This window comes from Schistocerca piceifrons, chromosome 3 (genome assembly GCF_021461385.2).
Source record: "Schistocerca piceifrons isolate TAMUIC-IGC-003096 chromosome 3, iqSchPice1.1, whole genome shotgun sequence".
NCBI classification, from domain to species: Eukaryota; Metazoa; Arthropoda; class Insecta; order Orthoptera; family Acrididae; genus Schistocerca; species Schistocerca piceifrons.
Genome location: NC_060140.1, coordinates 590,712,611 through 590,734,623, shown reverse-complemented (window position 1 = coordinate 590,734,623; position 22,013 = coordinate 590,712,611). Strand labels below are relative to the sequence as shown.

Sequence of the window (22,013 nt, the reverse complement as noted above, 5' to 3'; positions counted from 1 at the left end):
GAGGGCCAGGAGGAGAGGGCCAGGAGGAGAGGGCCAGGAGGAGAGGGCCAGGAGGAGAGGGCCAGGAGGAGAGGGCCAGGAGGAGAGGGCCAGGAGGAGAGGGCCAGGAGGAGAGGGCCAGGAGGAGAGGGCCAGGAGGAGAGGGCCAGGAGGAGAGGGCCAGGAGGAGAGGGCCAGGAGGAGAGGGCCAGGAGGAGAGGGCCAGGAGGAGAGGGCCAGGAGGAGAGGGCCAGGAGGAGAGGGCCAGGAGGAGAGGGCCAGGAGGAGAGGGCCAGGAGGAGAGGGCCAGGAGGAGAGGGCCAGGAGGAGAGGGCCAGGAGGAGAGGGCCAGGAGGAGAGGGCCAGGAGGAGAGGGCCAGGAGGAGAGGGCCAGGAGGAGAGGGCCAGGAGGAGAGGGCCAGGAGGAGAGGGCCAGGAGGAGAGGGCCAGGAGGAGAGGGCCAGGAGGAGAGGGCCAGGAGGAGAGGGCCAGGAGGAGAGGGCCAGGAGGAGAGGGCCAGGAGGAGAGGGCCAGGAGGAGAGGGCCAGGAGGAGAGGGCCAGGAGGAGAGGGCCAGGAGGAGAGGGCCAGGAGGAGAGGGCCAGGAGGAGAGGGCCAGGAGGAGAGGGCCAGGAGGAGAGGGCCAGGAGGAGAGGGCCAGGAGGAGAGGGCCAGGAGGAGAGGGCCAGGAGGAGAGGGCCAGGAGGAGAGGGCCAGGAGGAGAGGGCCAGGAGGAGAGGGCCAGGAGGAGAGGGCCAGGAGGAGAGGGCCAGGAGGAGAGGGCCAGGAGGAGAGGGCCAGGAGGAGAGGGCCAGGAGGAGAGGGCCAGGAGGAGAAGGCAAGGAGGAGAAGGCAAGGAGGAGAAGGCAAGGAGGAGAAGGCAAGGAGGAGAGGGCAAGGAGGAGAGGGCAAGGAGGAGAGGGCAAGGAGGAGAGGGCAAGGAGGAGAGGGCAAGGAGGAGAGGGCAAGGAGGAGAGGGCAAGGAGGAGAGGGCAAGGAGGAGAGGGCAAGGAGGAGAGGGCAAGGAGGAGAGGGCAAGGAGGAGAGGGCAAGGAGGAGAGGGCAAGGAGGAGAGGGCAAGGAGGAGAAGGCAAGGAGGAGAAGGCAAGGAGGAGAAGGCAAGGAGGAGAAGGCAAGGAGGAGAAGGCAAGGAGGAGAGGGCAAGGAGGAGAGGGCAAGGAGGAGAAGGCAAGGAGGAGAAGGCAAGGAGGAGAAGGCAAGGAGGAGAAGGCAAGGAGGAGAAGGCAAGGAGGAGAAGGCAAGGAGGAGAAGGCAAGGAGGAGAAGGCAAGGAGGAGAAGGCAAGGAGGAGAAGGCAAGGAGGAGAAGGCAAGGAGGAGAAGGCAAGGAGGAGAAGGCAAGGAGGAGAAGGCAAGGAGGAGAAGGCAAGGAGGAGAAGGCAAGGAGGAGAAGGCAAGGGAAAGAGTAAGGAAGACAGTGAGGTGGAAAAGAGCAAAGAAAGGAACCAACCAAAGGAAGGAAGAAACGAGAAGTGAAAAAGCAAAATGACCGCAAATAGAGGTCGTGGAACAGTCCGTCTCCGGACGCAGGCGTTAACGACCCCCTTGAGGGGGTGGGACTCCTTTTAGTCGCCTCTTACGACAGGCAGGAATACCTCGGGCCTATTCTAATCCCCGGGCCCGCAGGGAGTCTTTCCACTTTATCACACTCATCCCAGTAGGAGGATGGTGATTCTTAACCCTATTGTATTTATTACTAGACTACAAACAGTATGTTCACCAAATTTGGTCGAAATCATTCTAGGGGTGTAAGATGAGCTTTCTGCCCGAGGCTTTGCCTGCCTATATCCCTCAAATATTTGTCACACATATTTAATACACATGACTCGCTGTGTACACATCCTTCACTTGTGTTTCTAGCGAACTTCAGCCTGCAGTTCCATTTTCCCGTGGATCAGTGATTATGATTAGGTATCTTCTGGAGTTAAAAACAGAATTGGTAACAAAGAAATGATAAATTAAAAAGCCATTCACGATGCCGCACTTCGTCATGCATGTCAGCGTTTACGACGTCGTATCTCGTGAACTATTTTTTGTACAGTGATATATTTGTCTAAGCACTTTTAGTGACATATGTGGATCCTGTATAGGAAATGTGTTGTGGATAGAATTAGTAGCAAAACAGTAGTAAATTAAAAGAATATACTACATGCAGTAGTTTTTTCATGTGTCTCACTATTTATGCGCCATACCACTGAACCTGGGTGTCGTACAATGACGTAAGTTTTCTGATATATTCAATGGTATTAGTCAATGCTATTTGCAAACTGTGTCACGAATACAGCTGGTAGTAAGGAAGTAATAAATTATAACGTCATGCTTCATATTGCCGTTTTACTGCAGCAACAGCGAAAATGTAGGAAGCAATAATTCTTTTCCTTTTATAATTTTATGTGGGTCGTCAGGGAGAAAATGTTTGGGAAAGATTTGAAATTAAGTGCAATGTTTGTTGCTAGCCTGTAAGAGCTCTCCTTCTGACATAATGGGTGACTAAAGCCATGGATATTCTTGCTTCGTGGGCTACCTTTCTTTTTCATCCCCATTCCTCTTCAGATGGGTGGTTGTGTTTCTTACTCCCATATTGAGTCTTTCCAGGCAGTAAATGATATGTATACCAAGCCTGATTAAATGTGGTCTTTTACTACCGATTCCCAGTAGGGCAATACACGCGAGAGGATGTTCCTAATTTCGAAGAAGTTTATTTACGCTTCAGCCACCATTTAATTTTTCTAGATTTCTATACTTCAGATGATGTCTCTATGCCAATAGAAATAGCAAATTTGGTTTTGCTGCTCTTGAATTGGGTGTGTTTCCAGATAAAAATATTTGAATATAAGGAACGCCTATCATGCAAAAAACAGTTTTTTTTCTATTGACCCAAATATGTTTCAGCACCTTTGTACCACCATCAGTGGGTTTTATTTATTTAAATCAAAAAAATGTGAACGTCTTTTAAGCGATAATTAATGATTTAGGCTTAATTTTTGACGATTAATTATCGCTCCAAACATGTTCGTGTTTCACAGATTTAAATAAAAAAACTAAGAACAGCACAAATGTGCCGAAACATGTTTGGGTCTTTATGAAAAAACAGTGTGTCGCATAACAAATGAGTTTACAGTGACAGACACGAACACAACCGGTAAATGTCTTCTGACGAAGATGATGGTGACAATCCTCGAAAGCTCGAGTTGGAACTCGACTTTGACGCGTTCTGTGCCCCAAGGAGAATTAAGAGTTAATGCAAGGATGCCCCTTCGCTGTCATGTCAGTAGATATTGATGAATTGATGTAGTTGCTATTTTACTTAATTTAATGTTCTGCTCATGGGTGATTTTAATGCCAGGATTGGAAATCGAACAGAAGGGTATGAAAAGGTTATGGGTAAATTTGGAGAGGATATGGAGGCCAACAGGAACGGGAAACAACTCTTGGATTTCTGTGCCAGTATGGGCTTAGTAATCACAAACTCCTTTCTTAAACATAAGAACATTCACCGGTATACTTGGGAAGGCAGAGGAACCAGATCTGTCATTGACTATATAATAACAGATCAGGAATTCAGGACGGCTGTGAGGGACACACGTGTAATCAGGGGATTCTTTGATGACAATGATCATTATTTAATCTGCAGTGAAATTGGGATTGTGAGGCCGGAAGTGCAGGAGGTCAGGTCCATATGTAGGAGGATAAGAGTGGAGAAACTTCAGGATAAGGAAATCAGGCACAAGTAAATCAGGCACAAGTACATAACAGCGATCTCAGAAAGGTACCAGTTAGTTGAATGTAGTCAATTACCGTCATTGGAAAAGGAATGGACAAGCTACAGGGACATAGTACTAGAAGTGGCTAAAGAATGTCTTGGAACAGTAGTGTGTAAAAGTAGGATGAAGCAAACAGCTTCGTGAAATGACATAGTCAAGGCAGCCTGTAAAAGGAAAAAGAAGGCGTATAAAAAATGGCTACATACTAGAATTCAGGTAGACAGAGAAAGTTATGTTGAAGAAAGAAACAAAGCCAAACATAATTGCAGCATCCAAGAAGAAATCTTGGGAAGACTTTGGAAACAGGTAGGAGACTATAGGTCAAGCTGCTGGAAAACCATTCTGGAGTGTAATTAGCAGTCTTCGAAAGGGAAGTAAGAAGGAAATGACAAGTATTTTGGACAGGTCAGGAATACTGCTGGTGAATCCTGTGGATGCCTTGGGCAGATGGAGGGAATATTTTGAAGAGCTGCTCAATGTAGGCGAAAATACGATCAGTAATGTTTCAGATTTCGAGGTAGAATGGGATCGGAATGATGATGGAAATACGATCACATTTGAGGAAGTGGAGAAAATGGTCAATAGATTGCAGTCCGACAAAGGAGCTGGGGTGGATGAAATTAAGTCGGAACTCATCAAATACAGTGGAATGTCAGGTCTTAAATGGCTACACAGGATAATTGAAATGGCCTGGGAGTCGCGACAGGTTCCATCAGACTGGACAAAAGCAGTAATCACACCAATCTTTAAACATGGAAACAGAAAAGATTGTAACAACTACGGAGGTATCTCTTTAATCAGCGTTGTGGGTAAAATCTTCTCAGGTATTGTTGAAAGGAAAGTGCGAGTATTAGTTGAGGACCAATTGGATGAAAATCAGTGTGGGTTTAGGCCTCTTAGAGGTTGTCAGGACCAGATTTTTAGCTTGCGGCAAGTAATGGAGAAGTGTTATGAGTGGAACAGGGAATTGAATCTATGCTTTATAGATCTAGAAAATGCATATGACCGGGTTCCTAGGAGGAAGTTATTGTCTGTTCTACGAGATTATGGAATAGGAGGCAAACTTTTGGAAGCAATTATAAGTCTTTACATGGATAGTCAGGCAGCAGTTAGACTTGACGGTAAACTGAGTTCATGGTTCAGAGTAGTTTCGGGGTAAGACAAGGCCGCAACCTGTCTCCACTGTTGTTCATATTATTTATGGACCATATGTTGAAAACAATAGACTGGCTGGGTGAGATTAAGATATGTGAACACAAAATGAGCAGACTTGCATATGCGGATGACTTAGTTGTGATGGCAGATTCGATTGAAAGTATGCAAACTAATATTTCAGAGCTAGATCAGAAATGTAAGGACTATGGTATGAAGATTAGCATCTCCAAAACGAAAGTAATCTCAGTGGAAAGAAATATAAACGGACTGAGTGCCAAATAGGAGGAACAAAGAACAGGTAGATGGTTTCAAGTACTTAGGATGCATACTCTCACAGGATGGCAACATAGTGAAAGAACTGGAAGCGAGGTGTAGCAAAGCTAATGCAGTGAGCGCTCATCTACGATCTACTCTCTTCTGCAAGAAGGAAGTCAGTACCAAGACTAAGCTATCTGCGCACCGTTCAATCTTTCGACCAACTTTGTTGTATGGGAGCGAAAGCTCGGTGGATTCAGGTTACCTTATCAACAAGATTGAGGTTACGGATATGAAAGTAGCTAGGATGATTGCAGGTACTAGTGGATGGGAACAATGGCAGGAGGGTGTCCACAATGAGGAAATCAAAGAAAAACTGGGAATGAACTCTATAGATATAGCAGTCAGGGCGAACAGGCTTAGATGGTGGGGTCATGTTACACGCATGGGAGAAGCAAGGTTACCCAACAGACTCATGGGTTCAGCAGTAGAGGGTAGGAGGAGTCGGGGCAGATAAAGGAGAAGGTAGATGGATTCGGTTAAGAATGATTTTGAAGTAATAGGTTTAACATCAGAAGAGGCACTGTAACACCATAGCAATAATGCTCTACTGATTTATTTTGCTTTTGTTTCATTTAATATACATCGTTAAGCTTCTGTAAACGTGTTTGTTTGAATCGATAACACAAAATTGTATACTCCTTTCTTTGTAAAAACTTTGACGTCGTGGTTTGGTTCTATGCAAAGTAGTGATCTGTCATTTAAATTCTTTGTCCCATTTGGAGGGAAGAAAACTTACTGTATATAATTGTAATTCTGTGAATAATTTTCGGTAGAAATACTAATATGTGCAAATGTTCTGTTTTATTTAATGTGTTTGGTTGCTGTTATGTAAACTGCTGACCTTCACTGAGGATTCTTAGTTTTCTGTGTGTAAAAGATGTTGTAGTTCCTGAGTGGAACGGAACTGTGGTTGGCCTAGGTAGGAAAAGGTAAAACTGAAGGGAGGGGAAGGCGGCGCGCCGCGAGCCGGGGGGGGGTGGCGGCGCGCCGCGAGCCGGGGGGGGGGGGGCGGCGCGCCGCGAGCCGGGGGGGGGGGGCGGCGCGCCGCGAGCCGGGGGGGGGGCGGCGCGCCGCGAGCCGGGGGGGGGCGGCGCGCCGCGAGCCGGGGGGGGGGGCGGCGCGCCGCGAGCCGGGGGGGGGGGGGCGGCGCGCCGCGAGCCGGGGGGGGGGGGCGGCGCGCCGCGAGCCGGGGGGGGGGGCGGCGCGCCGCGAGCCGGGGGGGGGGCGGCGCGCCGCGAGCCGGGGGGGGGGGGCGGCGCGCCGCGAGCCGGGGGGGGGGGGCGGCGCGCCGCGAGCCGGGGGGAGGGGCGGCGCGCCGCGAGCCGGGTGGGGGGCGGCGCGCCGCGAGCCGGGTGGGGGGCGGCGCGCCGCGAGCCGGGGGGGGGGGGCGGCGCGCCGCGAGCCGGGGGGGGGGGGCGGCGCGCCGCGAGCCGGGGGGGGGGGGCGGCGCGCCGCGAGCCGGGGGGGGGTGCGCGCCGCGAGCCGGGGGGGGGGGGCGCGCCGCGAGCCGGGGGGGGGCGCGCGGCGAGCCGGGGGGGGGGCGCGCCGCGAGCCGGGGGGGGGGCGCGCCGCGAGCCGGGGGGGGGGCGCGCCGCGAGCCGGGGGGGGGGCGGCGCGCCGCGAGCCGGGGGGGGGGGGCGGCGCGCCGCGAGCCGGGGGGGGGGGGCGGCGCGCCGCGAGCCGGGGGGGGTGCGCGCCGCGAGCCGGGGGGGGGGGGCGCGCCGCGAGCCGGGGGGGGGGCGCGCGGCGAGCCGGGGGGGGGCGCGCCGCGAGCCGGGGGGGGGGCGCGCCGCGAGCCGGGGGGGGGGCGCGCCGCGAGCCGGGGGGGGGGGCGCGCCGCGAGCCGGGGGGGGGGCGCGCCGCGAGCCGGGGGGGGGGCGCGCCGCGAGCCGGGGGGGGGGGCGCGCCGCGAGCCGGGGCGGGGCGCGCCGCGAGCCGGGGGGGGGGCGCGCCGCGAGCCGGGGGGGGGGGGACGCGCCGTGAGCCGGGTGGGGGGGGGCGCGCGCCGCGAGCCGGGGGGCGCGCAGCGAGCCGGGGGGCTACCAAACTGTGCACTGCCGTGTAAAAGATGCATATTCTGCTGGTTCCGAGAGACCCTTTTTCTGCTACTTTCCAATGCCTCGGATGGATGGATAAATAGCTGGAACTAGTCTCTAATTTGTATCTATCATCGCCACCATGAAATGAAAGAGTTCAGCAATTCTACCTGCAATTCCATCTACCAACATGCAGTTGCCACCACATTGCGCAATCATTGCATCAGAATGCTACAATGGAGTACAGTGAAGGATCAGCTTAATGGATGTGTTAGTGTGCTGAAGTATAGGGTAATTTATATCTGAATTTATGTACCTACCTTAATTTTACTCCTCATCATAACACCTCTCAGGTTCCTCTCCATTAGAAGTGATATCCGAGTGTCCTTACTGAAAGAATGCCCAGTGTTTTGCTAATTGATGCCTCTTGAACAGAGTAAAAAGAAAGTTAAAGTTAATGTGGCTTGCTGAAAATAACTTTCCTAGTAAAACTGCTCATTAATGTGTTGTTGCCAACTTCAAAATTAAAAGTTCTTAAGATTGAGGCTTATAAAGTGTTGCTTAGTAAATGATCACATTACTGCCTGTTGTAAATCGTGGAAGGTGAGTCCGTATCTTACATATGTATTAATTCTGTGTCTCACTATAGTAAAAGTGGAAAACTGCAGTTGTGAAACGTTATATACTAATGTTTACTAGGTGTCTGTCTCTCTTGTGTATTAGAAGTACATATTAATAGTATAAAAGGATCTACAGTTTGTCTATTGTGTTAATGCTCGGTAACAAGTAACGGAAAGACCATTAATTATGAAAACCATAATTTCTTTATTCAAATGATAGTGAGAAGCAACCTGTTAGTGGATTCCAATTAACTTTCATTTTAAACCTATATCCAATTAATTATTCTGCAATGAATGGTAATAATAACATTATAAAGACCATTCAGTTTGTGTAAGCCCTGAAAGTAATAGTGTGTTTCGGTATCTGTTATAATTTATAAATAATTTGTGCTGCTCTAACTATTAGTTTCAATCTTACCGTAAACATATGTATGTGTCAGAGTTCACTGCACTCGTGTGTGACAAAGTATAGGTTGTGTTTATCCATTAGAGTTACTAATAACTATTTTCTTGAACGAGAATGTTAATCATTCTCTTGCCTCGTTAGGCTGGCGACCGTTTTCTTTATCCGTTAAACAGTTCAGATAGGCAAAATTTTGTTTGTTACTGTTCAAATATTTACGTACTTCTGACTTTCATTTCCGATAAGTCACCTCCGTTAGGTACAACACGGTCAACCTAGCAAAATTCCTCTCAGAGGGTAACACTGTTCTGTTGCTTTATACCATTATTACTCTAACAAAATAATTCTGTTTGCAAACTGCCTCCAGTTTCGAGGTTATGGTGTAGCAGTAGCAGGCAGGAGTGTTATAGCACCAATGTTAGCACTGAATAGGGGATCATGGAGAAATTTTATAACGGGGGCTATTCTCCAGACTGAACGCTGAAAGGCATAATCAGTCTTAAATGATGATGATTATGATGATGATGATAACGTCCTGGCCTGTCACAGAATTCTTTAGGATTCCAAGAAAGTTAGACTTAATTTATAACACGTAGAACATTAACTTTACTGAATCGTTAGAGACCTGGATGGCACTTACACATTGCTCAGATTAGCCTATGAGAGGAAATGGAAATCGCTAAGGCTACGATTGAGGGTAGAGGACTGCGAGGTGGCAACTTGAGAGGCTTTGGGGGTAGGGGGCAGGTGTGTACGGGGGCGGCGGCCAGCACCCAGGTCCATTAGTGGGCGCAAACACGGCTTCTGCGGAGGCTGGCCACCGCTTTGTGCACCCTCCGTACCTGCTGCCCGCGAACAGCAGGGATCCTGACACGTGACTCCTGCTAATGTGTGTGTTTTCGTTGCAACTGTTTCTTTTCTTTTGTTTTTCTTTCTGGCCCTTTGCTAAAAGAATACTTTGAATCAACACAGAGAAATATTTACAAATAAAATTCTGCATCTGAGTTTGGTGACATATCGTGAGTTACTCCGCTCTACTAGGGCTTACTAAAACCAAGAATTTTCTTTTCACCTATCTGCGAGTTTGCTTAAATGTTTAGCCAGGGATATCTCTTCATACGTTTTATGAGCAAGTAATTTCTTTTTGAAATGTTCTACACCTTTACACCCCCTAAAACATCGCGAGTCTAGGAATCTGCTTATGATACTTGTGATGGAGATCTCATTTCCTCTCGTACTTTGTATTAGCATGTAATGTCTTTTTTAAGTGCTTTGAAACGTCTCACTCTAAAAATAATGCGAATCCTTGATACTACTAATGACACTTGCATGTCTTCACTGACTGAACAATGGTAAGTAATGAAAATGATGTTTAGATGTAACCACCATAATTCTACTTGCTTTCCCAGGAATTTAATCGGCCAGGTTTCGTACGAGATAACAACATATCGTAAATTTCATTATCAATTATCTGTTAAGGTTTCAAGGCCTAGAAACACCTGAAATGATCTACAACACTAGTGAGGAAATGTACTTTATTGCCGTTATTAAAGATGTCAGGGGCCAGGAAACAAGTTCAATACGCAGCGACAAAAATATTTGACCATTAGCCAATAATATAAAGTCTCAGAGAGACCAGCAAGTTTTAAATCTAACTTAAAATGATTTTTCCCGGATAACTCCTATTTCATTGACGAATTTCTACTTAAAAACTGGTAGCAAGTAAAAAAACTTGTTTTTACATGTTGTTGGATGAGTAAGACTTAAGTAATAATGTGTTCATTAATGTTAACACTGATCATTAATGCGCATCACGTAAACTGACTCCTTCCACTTCATTTGGATAAACAATCGTTCAAATGAGCTATGGAACATGTAACTAACACTGGATTAATTTTTTTATACTTATCTCCCAAACAACAGTGCAAAGTCTGTTTCCAAAACAAACCACCAAGACTGGTAGAGACAAACCTTCAATTTCATTTCTGTGGAGAGACGTTATGTGGTAACCTAAGATGAACCATCTGTACAAGGCATGGACTTAAAGCAGATGTAAGCTTTTCGTTACATCGTGATACGAAACTGATGAAAGTTAATAAGAAAAACAAACTGACCGATGAATGACAGGCGGTTTTCCCGGGTTTTAACACGTCCTTGTGCAGCTGACCCGCTGAATGAATCGGGAAAATACGTATACTAGTAGTTTTATTCGTCTGTAGATGTCTTTTTACAAGGATATAGGACATATCAAAGTATTTACAAGTTTAGACCAATTTAAAATAAGCTAATTCGTATACATACGTATTTACAGACTTCTAGTTAGAGACAATCATTATATAATACATAATACTATTTTTTCCCAAATAACATATTAATGTAGTGCCAGATTGTTCACTCAATCTCACTATCAGTCACTGCACACACACATTGTATCGTAGCACTTCACTCACTACACACACACACACACACACACACACACACACACAGACACACAGACACACACACGGACACACTGGTGATCACTGGGCCATGTTCTGTACCACAACTTCCCATTTACTATCCTGAAAAACTGAGTCACTATCCTTCTATAATGAGTGAGATGTTGAGCTCAGAAAGAGAAAAAGGTGTTAGCGTTGTGCTATATATAGCTTGGGGGTAACTATTTATAGAAAAGGAAAAACGAAGGAAAAATCATAGTATGAAGGTGTTACATGAAATGTTGGATGTTTTATAATCATTGTTATTATTTATTTGTATAGCTTCTTTTTACCAAACCCCTAGTCTGTCTTATCTAAGTAACCCTTCAATGCATACAAGGTATTGCATAACAAGTACTTTTTAGCTGCCTTTTTAAATAAGTTAATTTTTGCAATTTCTTTCATATCTTTTGGTAATTTATTGTACAGTTTTATTCCTTGGCAGAAAATGCTTTTTGAGTTTCATGTTTGTTTTTTCTTGATAAATGTAATTTGAGTCCAGCTCTTGTTCCATGGTCATGGACAGAGATGTTTGTGCAGTAATTGCCAATGTTATTTTGATGTGTACAACTGACTGGTAAATGTATTCACACGGAACAGTTAAAACCCCCAGTGTTTTTTTACAGATCATTACAATGAGCTCGACTGATACTTTTGGTTATTATTCTCATGGCTCTTTTCTGGAGTTTCAAAATTGCGTCTAATTTTGTGCATTTGTTCCCCAAAACAGAATGTCATAGCTAAGAACTGAGTGTACATCTGAATAGTATGTAACTAGAAGACACTGCATGTTACACACTGATGATGGGATTCTAAGGACATAACACACTGATAAAATTCTGTCTGCCAATATCTTTGTGTGTTCACACTACTTCAACTGAGAATCAATATTCATTCCTAGAAATTTTTCATTTGTTAAACAGCCTATAGAGGTGCCATCTATATTTAATTTAACATTGTCATTTTCCATCTTCAACCTGGAATTCATGGCATTAATTTTCTTTATGTTCATTGTTACTTTATTGCTTATTGACCAATTGTAACTTCCTCTGCTAGGAGTTCTCGTTTTCTCAGTGACTATAATATTGCTGTCATCAGCGAAGAGAATTTTTTCATCATGAGTAACACTACTGGGAAAGCCATTGGTGTAGATCAGGGATGGTATTGTTCCTTACATGCTAGCTTGTGGAACGCCTATATTTATGTATTTAGATTCTGATGTGTGTTTTACTAAATGTTGGGATCTTTTTGAAGTATGTGTTATCTCGACTCTTTGTATCCTATCTGCTAGGCATGATAGAAACCAGTCGTTAGCTAACCCTCTTGTTCCTAATGTTTCTAATTTATTCAATAGAATCTTGTTGACTGCATCAAAGGCCGTAGAAAGATCCAAAAATATGCCTGTGACACACTCATTTTTATTGAGAGCATCGAGTATAACTTTTGTGAAATCTACTATGGCTTATTCCGTACTTTTGCCACTTTGGAAACCAACATGTGATTCGCTTAGAAGATTTTATTTATTTAGGTAATTCATTAATCTGTCTTTCATAACAGCTATTATTTTGGAGAATGGTGACTGCAGGGAAATGGGCTGGTAATTTCCTATGTCTTCTGCATTACCTTTCTTAAGCAAAGGTACAATTCTTGCTCATTTTAACTGCTCTAGAAATGTCCCTGATTTGAAGGTTTCATTTACTGTATTTGTTAAGGGGCCAAGTATAAACTCTGTGCATTGTTTTTAGAAGACACATTGGTACTTTATCTAAAGATACTGACTTCATTTTTTTAGTTTTTGAACAGTTTTATTGACTTCATTTTCTGTGGTTGGGAGTAACATCATTGTTTTTAGTGCTACATTAATTACAGGTGTTATATTTGTTTTGGGGAATTTTAGGTGTAACTTCTCTGTAATACTTGAAAAATGCTCATTTACATAGTTTGCTAAGTGTTGTGGATCATTTATTACCTTATCCGCCTCACTTAGCAGAATGTTATTCTGCGTTTTTCCGTTTTTTTAACATCCCAGACTGCTTTGCTTTTATTATATTATTTTGTCATTAAATGTCTTTTTTTCAGCAGACAGCACCTTCCTATAGATCTTTTTGTACCTATGATAGGAATTTAAAATTTCTGGCGTCTCTTTTTCATGGAACTGAGGTATTTTAGTGTTTGGGAAGACTTCTTAATACCTGCTGTCATCCACCTGTTTTTGTGTGATGTTGCTACAGATATGCATACTTTAGGAAATTCCTATTCAAAGTTCAATTTAAATAATGTCGAAAATAAAGAATTTCTTATTCACATTGGTTTCCTTATACACTTCGTTCCACCTTTGTTTTGAAAAATCTGTTATTTTGATTTCTGTTAGATGTCATTTGTAGGCTTGTAGTTTAGGGAATGATTCGGTGCCTGATTGTACTGTTGTCATTTGACAGACATTGTTGAACTGTGGTACTACACAATTCTTTATAAAATCAAAATTACAATCTCACCACGTCATTTAAAGAAAATAGGAAGCCCGGGATCACTGGTGATGACAAGCTTGTGATTGCTTTACAGTTTTAATTTGACTCAAAACAGAATTTATTATAAACTTCAATTCGGACATTTGTAAAGTTGGACAACCAAGGTCGCAAAACTGGCACACAGGAAAAAAACAAGTTGCAGATTCATTAAAGGTACACAGATGATTAAGATAAGTGTTCATTAAGAATGGCTAGTAATAACCAGTAAAATAACTTACAGAAACGCTAATATTAACAAGGTTGCCTCACTTAACTTTAGAGAACAGCGTTAAGGTCCACAGCAGTATTTGGAAGCAATAACGCTACGGCTGGCAGGCAATACAAGCATTCACTCCCCACGGCTTGTGCACAGGCTCACAAGCAGGCGATATATATATATTTATATATAGGCCGACCGGACTCACAATGCGAGTTCCTGACAAGAATCCATAACCGCATCGACGCCAGGAAACGAGCAGGCTTAACAAATGACCTGCAGCACAAATAGATTGCAATGAAAACAAGGTTAAATCACAGCCACACTGGAATATATAATAAGCATGCCCCCAAATTCTTACGGAGCAATACTCTAACAGTACCCATGTCCCAGTAAATAACAGGTAACATAGAGATCACTTGCAGTTGTCTTAAGGCTCTTTCAACATTAAATAAACATACCGAAGCCTGCCGTGACAAATAATTAAACCATTGCCGGCCAGAGTGGCTGAGCGGTTCTAGGCGCTAGTCTGGCACCGCGGGACCGCTACGGTCACAGGTTCGAGTTCTGCCTCGTGCATGGATGTGTGTGATGTCCTTAGGTTAGTTATGTTTAAGTAGTTCTAAGTTCTAGATGACTGATGACCTCAGATGTCCCATAGTGCTCTGAGACATTTTGATTAAACCATTAACTCTACAACTGCTGGGGCGTACACAACGGCAACCAGTCCCCAAGCGGTCGATATGACCTACAATAAGTAAAACCTGTATGAAAACCACTTAAAACACACACTCCACAACTGATGAGAAACGACACGAGGAACATCAGCCTTCTTAAAATAGCCACTTTGGAACCAAGTTCAGAAACATCTCTGGCAGTTACCCATGCCACAATAAGTTTCAACAATCTTCTTAGTTAAACACAGAATAACTTGGAGCTTGCAGATTACGAGCTGGGAAGCTGTTCGGCGTGAGACGATGAACCCACCACAATTTTGCACGTCAAAGCACCCCATGATTGGCACCGTACATCCGACGCGACAAAAGACAAGGACGGCGAGCACGGCGAGGCCCACACACAACAGTTAGTGACGCCGGCTTATTTTCAACCCAAGTTGGCTCGATGAACACCGACCGGAGACTCTTCCGACACGTTCACCCGGAAAACCCGCCGGGGAGGAGCAGCCGAAGATAGCGAGACAGCCGAATATCGATCTCAGCGATGCAAGTAGAACACCGTAGCGCCAGCCACCACGGTTCCATGGTCTGATAGTCCAAGATCTTTAACAGCTACATCACATTTTTCCCTGTCCATATTTGTGGCCACATGGCCAGTTACTTGTTGCACTATTGACCAATAGGGACATGCCAAACCTTTGAAACATATTTCTGAGGGTGCTGCTTGATTCATTTATGATATTAGTGTTGATGTTAATGTCCCCACACAGAATTATGCTGACCTTTGTCCTTGAGACTTTCTCTAGAACTTCTGTTAACTTATTGGAAAATGTGTCCATACTACCACTGGAAGATCTATATATACACACAAAATGATTAATTTGTTGCTGATATCAAGCTCTCTTGATTCAATAGCTGATATTGAAAAGTGTTTGTCTTCAGTTCCTTTCCTGATGAAAATGCATGATCCTTCACCCCTTTGAAGCAGTTCTGCTGTAAGAGTTTACCGTTTCTTACAATGGCAATACTACATGTTGGATTTATGTGTGTCACACGAGCGCTCAGTAACACAAACTACTGTGCAGATCAAAGATTGGAGCTTCTAATAGTTATATTTTATTTTTTATTGATAGAATGTCTTGATGGAGGATTGTTAAGTCTGTGAAATGCCCCATGCTACAATTTCCAATGGTTTGTTTTTCTTTGTGACATCTGGTATGTGTGATATCTGAAGTGTTGAAATCTGTCTTGTGACAGTATTTTTTAAACTGCTGGAGATAATAGGCAGGGAACCTGTTGTCTGGACTTGTCCTGAAATGAAGACCTACTTCTCCTACACATTACAACAGGTATTTGACCATGTGTGGCCCGTGATACACCCCCTATACTTTCATGAATCAGCTGTACCAATCTTCCCTTCCCAGTCCTATAGAATTATAGACACAAATAAAACCTCAAACGAAATAGGAGACAGGGCGAAAGTAGATAAGGAACTTAGATGAATAACAATCAAAACAAGAATTAATCAACCAGAAGGAAAATGTTTTGTACATTTAAACATGTGTCAACTAAAGACTTGTAAAACGATTAAGAGAAAATATTACAACAGCTGTTTTCATAGATTACATTGATATGATTCACACAGGTCGTTAGTAATAAAGAATCTATTTCTACCTATGCTTACTTGCTAATTTACCCCTGCCTTCTGCACGAAAATTGTACATCTACTTCCTACTATGTTGTACAGTTGTATATTTTATGTTTTACACTTCATTCTCAATCTTCATCTCATATGTGTTGGTTTATCTGGCTGCATCTCATCTGCACATTCACTAAAGCTATTTAGTGCCGAATGGGACAGAACTATCTCCCAGGAAAAGGACTTCATAGCACCAGATTAGTAAAGAAGGCCGTGTCGTAGTACGAGGATTGGAACAGAAATAGTGGTAACTATTTACTCACAATTGATACAAAAGAGTTACATGTTTGCAGCCGTTACTGGCCTTCAAAGTAATCACCAGCGTTGTATAGAACCCGTTGCCAGCGATGAGGAAGGCGTAGTATACCGTTAGCAGAGCCTGTTCTGTTGATGGTGTGAATGGAGCGGTCTAAAGTTACGGTGATTATCGTGTACGATGGTGATGGTGTTATCCTAATGCATTACGTTCCTCCACGGCAGAGGGTCAATGCACAGTATTACTGTTCGTTTTTGGAGTATCACCTCCAAACACCTTTGCGAAAGAGGCTGCGACACTTTCTGCGCAACCCACACATCGTTTTGCACGACAGTGAGCGGGCGCTTCCAGCACAAGCTGTGGCTGCTCTGTTCGGTCGACGGGACTGGGAAGTACTGCATCATCCACCATACTCCACGAACTTATATCCTTGTGACTTATCTGATTCCGAAGATGAAGGAACCACTTCGTGGCATTCGCTTCAGAACTGTTCCAGAGATTCGACAGGCAGTAAACCGCGCCATTCGCACCATCAACAGAACAGGCTCTGCTAACGGTATACTACGCCTTCCACATCGCTGGCAACGGGTCTTACACAAGGCTGGTGACTACTTTGAAGGGCAGTGCAAACACGTAACTCTTTTGTATCGGTTGTGAATAAATAGTTGTCACTATTTAAGTACCAACCCTCGTAAAACATCAATAATTCAGGCATCATAATCACATAGAATCATAGCGTCGTTTTGCTAGAATGATAGGCCAATGAGATGTTTCTGTTTGCAGAAAAAAGTGTGAACAAATTATGACAATTACCGTGAGAAGTTTGACGTTAGATAATCAACGAAAGCATATGATAAATAACCAGAAATTTAAAAAAATTGTATCACTTATTTGACAGTTTCTCTTCCTCTTGTGAGCTGTGTAATACTTGAAGATACGTCTCACAAGGGGAGAAACGTTTTATACTTCCTCGTTGGGTTACGGACCTCGGGTCTTATGCTGGCAAGTGTGGTATCGGAAACCAATAAGGTCAGGCGACGTCGTAACTGGGGAAGAGCGCCGGGCTCTCGGGGACAGGCTTAGCCGTATCGAAATTCCTTCGTCACCGCAAGCAAAGCTCAGACCGGAAGACTGTACATGGGACAGTTTTCCAATCTGAAATCCTCCTGATAGCGTTCCCATAGGGGACATTATCGTACTACACGATGTTTTGTGTGTTGTACCACACGGCTACTATTAATGACTCATTCGGTTTCAGAGCTCTATATTTTTCAAAGAGTTCCATATTCAAATACGACTGATACATGAACAGAGCCGCAACTCTTCCGAGTTTTTGTTTTGCGTTCTACAAATGTTCTAGGAGTGCTCCTCTGGTCACACGACACACGTCCAAGAGGTAGTCAGGTTCGTTTCATAACTTAAGTAGCCATATCTCGCTTATGGTCACCATAGCAGCATCGGTAGGACCTCTGAGCTGTTCCAGTGCAATTTGCAGTGGGGTGTACGCGAACACGGTCCTTAATGTACCTCCAAAGGTCAAAGTCACAATGCGATATGTCAGGCAACCTGGGGCTGACCAAGGCAACAGAGGCACATCATCTTCACTGATACTCCCAGTCCAGCGGTTCGGAAGTACGTCGTGTGGGTAGTGACGAACACTGATGCTCCAAGAGTGGATGCTCCCTCTTGTTGGAAGATGAACTTCTCGGATTCAGCAATCAGTTGTGGAAAAAATCACAACTGCAACACGTCAAGTTAAGAGGTAACTGTCACAGTCTTTTCACAGAAGAAAAACTGACCATACAACTGCGTCTCTGAGTGCGCACGGGAAACATTATAGCTGGGCAAATCTCGTTCATGGGGAAGAATTTCACGTGGATTTTCAGTGTTCCATACACTCACGTAACGACGATTCACCTTCCCTCGTAAACTGAACTCTACTTCGTCGCTAAGGCGCGGATCGTAATCTTCCGCTTTTAACTGTTGCACGAGCTGCAGATGATACGGCTCGAAATGTAAACGCCGTCGCGAAACCTGTCACACAGCTGCTGCGGTATTCCAAGTTCGTAGCTTTCGTGGACTGATGATTTTTATTTTTTGCATCTGTCGCACTTGATCGACTGGTACTTTGCAGTTTACAGAGATACTGTTCCTAAATTGTCAATACCAGCACACAGTGCTCTGATTATATGGCGACTCTTTTCGTATTACCTTCTGAACGTACACTTCACTATTGTTAAGAGACAAATACCCCGCCCATTCCAACCCACAAAAACCCTTTCTTGCTATGTTGCCTTATTGTCGAGGAACTGCAATTCTTAACACAAACGGGGAACACAGTGCAGACTTGTTTAGTTCACTGCTCTATTCGTGCATCAGTCATATTTGTACATGAAATATTTTACTCTGAAGTCAAATGAATCACTACTTTTTACCTGTGTTTTAGGTCTTGAAATACTTGGTACAATTACGTCTTACTTTTCTGTTATTATTATTATATTTAAGAGAATACGCAGCTAGATTTAGATAGCCAATCTTTTCATTCCATAGATTCACACGGTCGAGATTGTCAAGGCCGCAGAAAATGTCATAGACTATATATAACATAAAGAGATACGTTTAAGACCATTTTGCAGATTAAATCGTCCTCAAGAATGTGGAATACGTCAAAATACCTTCAGTATGTTGTAATTGAGAAGTTACTAACAAACTATTAACAAGACCTGTAAATGCACAAGGCACTGATGTCAGTATGGTAATTTTTAAGCTAGACCATCAACGCATCTTTAAAGAGAAAATCAGTTTTAACCCTTATATACATGAGCACATCACTGCATTACAAGAAGACAGACTGTACGTAAGTAGTAATATATGAATACCATCAGTCGTTTGGACAAAGAATGAATCAGTGAAATGTCATCGATACCACTGATTCCGTGTGTCATCGATTTTTAATTTTTGAAGCATAAGATTCGTGTCTGATCGAACTTTTTAATGTTTTCGTAGCAGGGAAAGTTTCTTATTAACTACAAAACTAGCAATATTTAGTTATTGCACTAGCTGTGTGTTTTCTGCGATGTTTAGTACGCTACAGAATAATGTTTCAAGTTACTGGAAAAATGCTTCGACCCCTACAGAGCTACAAAGAAGTAAGCTATGGTATAGACCTACCTTACGGGTGTACAGCGTTCCATCCAGCCGCTGCCTCGTCTATCGACACGAGATAACCGTCTTGGACTACCTCACACTCACTTCCCAGAAAAGGAAAGCCTTTAGTTCACTCTGTTGGCATCTAATCTTCATTATTCAAGGTGATTCAGCTGTCTCAAGCGATTGGTATCATGCAGCCAGCAACGCCTTCAAATACCAAACTCGAGATCTCCGTATTCATTTTTTCGCTGCCCGTTATATTTTGTATTGAGATACGTTTTCGCTGGACTTTCTAATTTTTCTTCAGTGATCAGAAAATTATTGCCTCTAGCGAGAACGTATCCTGGTACAAATTTAGCTGCATTAAATTTCCTACAAAAGGTGATCATATTCGTCTGTGGGACAAATAGTCCGTGCATAGTGAGCGGAAGACTATGAATCTTTGAAGATGTTGCAGGTTGCATAGAACTGATCAGTAGGGGTGTTTGTCACCCTTCATAACTGTTACTGTTTTTGCTGAATCTAAAAATAATTAATTACTGAATGGATCATGTGTAATCTAACGCAATATTGTCAATTTTAGGTAGCAATTTTGTCTCAAGCCTCTCTCTTAAGAGTGATGAGAATAAAGGGGCTCTGTTTGTAATGATTCTGGTACACCACAAAGGATATTACACTGGATAATGACTTCGCCAGCCACTTTCGAGTTTTATCCTCACCACTGTAATGAATGAATGAATGTGTGTCAGCGTACGACAATTCCATTGAAAAAGATATTTCTAAGACGATCTGCGGTCACCAGATCTGCAGGAGCAATTAAACTTCATTCTTTCAGAAGTTATTTGTTACTAAAATTAATTTACATTATTACAGTTAATTATCAAATTTGCAATTGCAAGCAAGATGGATCCAACTGATGAGATTCTGATGTAGAGCAATGGCTACTGTCTTTGAATATGCACTTACTTATTACTGAAAACTGAACAACTGAAAATTAAGTGAAAGTACTCTTAATATATGAAGCGTTGAGTGAATTAGCATTGTGACCAGTCAGTTTCATGCACACACAAATGAAATGCAAAGCTGTCTTTTACATTTAAATGAACTTGCGACTATTTTGCATTGCCGTACGTCTGAAATTGTTCTGTATCATCTTTTGACCTTTTAAATTTACTCAAAACGGTTCAAACACAGTAACAAGGATATAAAGATTCAGTTTGTGACTTTAGGATGATAAATTAAACAGATACTTTTAAATCACTTAAGCTATTCAACAGATAAGTACGTAGTTTGTGATTTAACATTCTTTATAATTCTATTAACATAGGTTTAATGTAACGTCTTGCCTTGTTCACCGTAGTTGCCGTGCTGCTATAGCTGTATGTTGCAGAATGATAATTCAATAGGCTCTTCATATTTCCAGCAAGATGGAATTAATTTATTGTTACCATTATCGTAACATTAGCCATTTTCCCTGAAATTGCGTTGACTCCATATTCCATCACAGATTACTGTTTGATATACTTGAATATCGCAATTTCTGGAGTAGATTTTTACGTTACATATCTTGCTGCTACACCAACTTTCACTCGATTATATACAGTTTTAGCACTCAGAAAATATTATCATCACCAGATATGATACAGTTACGTACTACACTTGGCTATCATGCTGAGACTGCTGTCTTTTCATTTCGTTCCGTCCTTTCTGCAACACTTGGCGCCAACGTCAGCCACGTATATGTGGGCTGAGAACCCAAAGTAGGTTCCTTACGATATATGCTTTATCAAAAGCGTTACACATTTTCAATTAACCTATTAATCTTAGAATCGTTATTAATTTTAAAAACCAATCATTATTATGCTTCAGGTTCCTTTAAACAATATCTATTACTTCATTCGCTTTTAACAGAGCACTAAACGTATTAAACATAATTTGGAAACATCGATAAATTTTATATAGCTCGTAAACATCAACAAATGTCTTTGGCTTCTTAGGGTTTCGGGTTGAAAATTTTAATAAAGTTTTGGGTCAAATTTAACTTGTTACGTTATGTAAGCTGCACATTTAGTTTAATTTCACTTCATGGATATTATTCTTTAGACAATGTAACTGTCACTACATTATTAGTTTACTTTGAATACTATTACATTTTCTAACAAAAAGAAATTTACAAATCATATACACTATCGCTTAAAAGTTTTATACGTAAGTGATTTTGAGGGAAAATGCAAATTCGAACCAGAAATATTAGAAATACTCATAAGTCAGATTTGGACCTATGTTTTATTGAAACTAAACACATGCAGTTAAATTTTACTTTCCTTAAAGTAGCCTTCCTTTAGCTTTAATCAATGCTCTGCATACGTAAGGTATTCTTGCCGTCAACTTAATCAGGGTATTCTCGGTGATAAGCCGCCATTCCTCTTCCAGTTTGGTCCAGAGATCTTGAACGTTGGTAATGGGCCATGATTTAAATGCTCTATCCAAGTGAACCGGGTATACGGAATAAGTTTTTCGATGAAAAAATCGGTTTTTTGGTAAATGCATTTTCGAAAAATTTAGACTCTCTCGTTTAATATTATGTATAAAATATTTGGATGACGTGAATAGAACTATTTTAAATAATTTTTTTAAAATAATTTCGACACATGATGTTCCGCACCTTGTATATGAGACGAGAAATATACCTAATATAGACAGCTTTGCCAGAGATATAATTGAGCACAAGAGAGTT

General features: G+C 43.1%; 1 protein-coding gene across 1 annotated transcript in view; it reads left to right on the top strand.

Annotated features, from left to right (window-relative positions):
- LOC124788863 (collagen alpha-1(I) chain-like) overlaps positions 1-1,406 on the top strand; it is a 19,917-nt gene extending 18,511 nt beyond the window's left edge. The window contains exon 3 of the mRNA XM_047256146.1: positions 1-1,406. This exon is cut by the window's left edge and continues 209 nt beyond it. Within this exon, the coding sequence (XP_047112102.1) occupies positions 1-1,406 (1,406 nt within the window).
- The last annotated feature ends 20,607 nt before the right edge of the window (positions 1,407-22,013 follow it).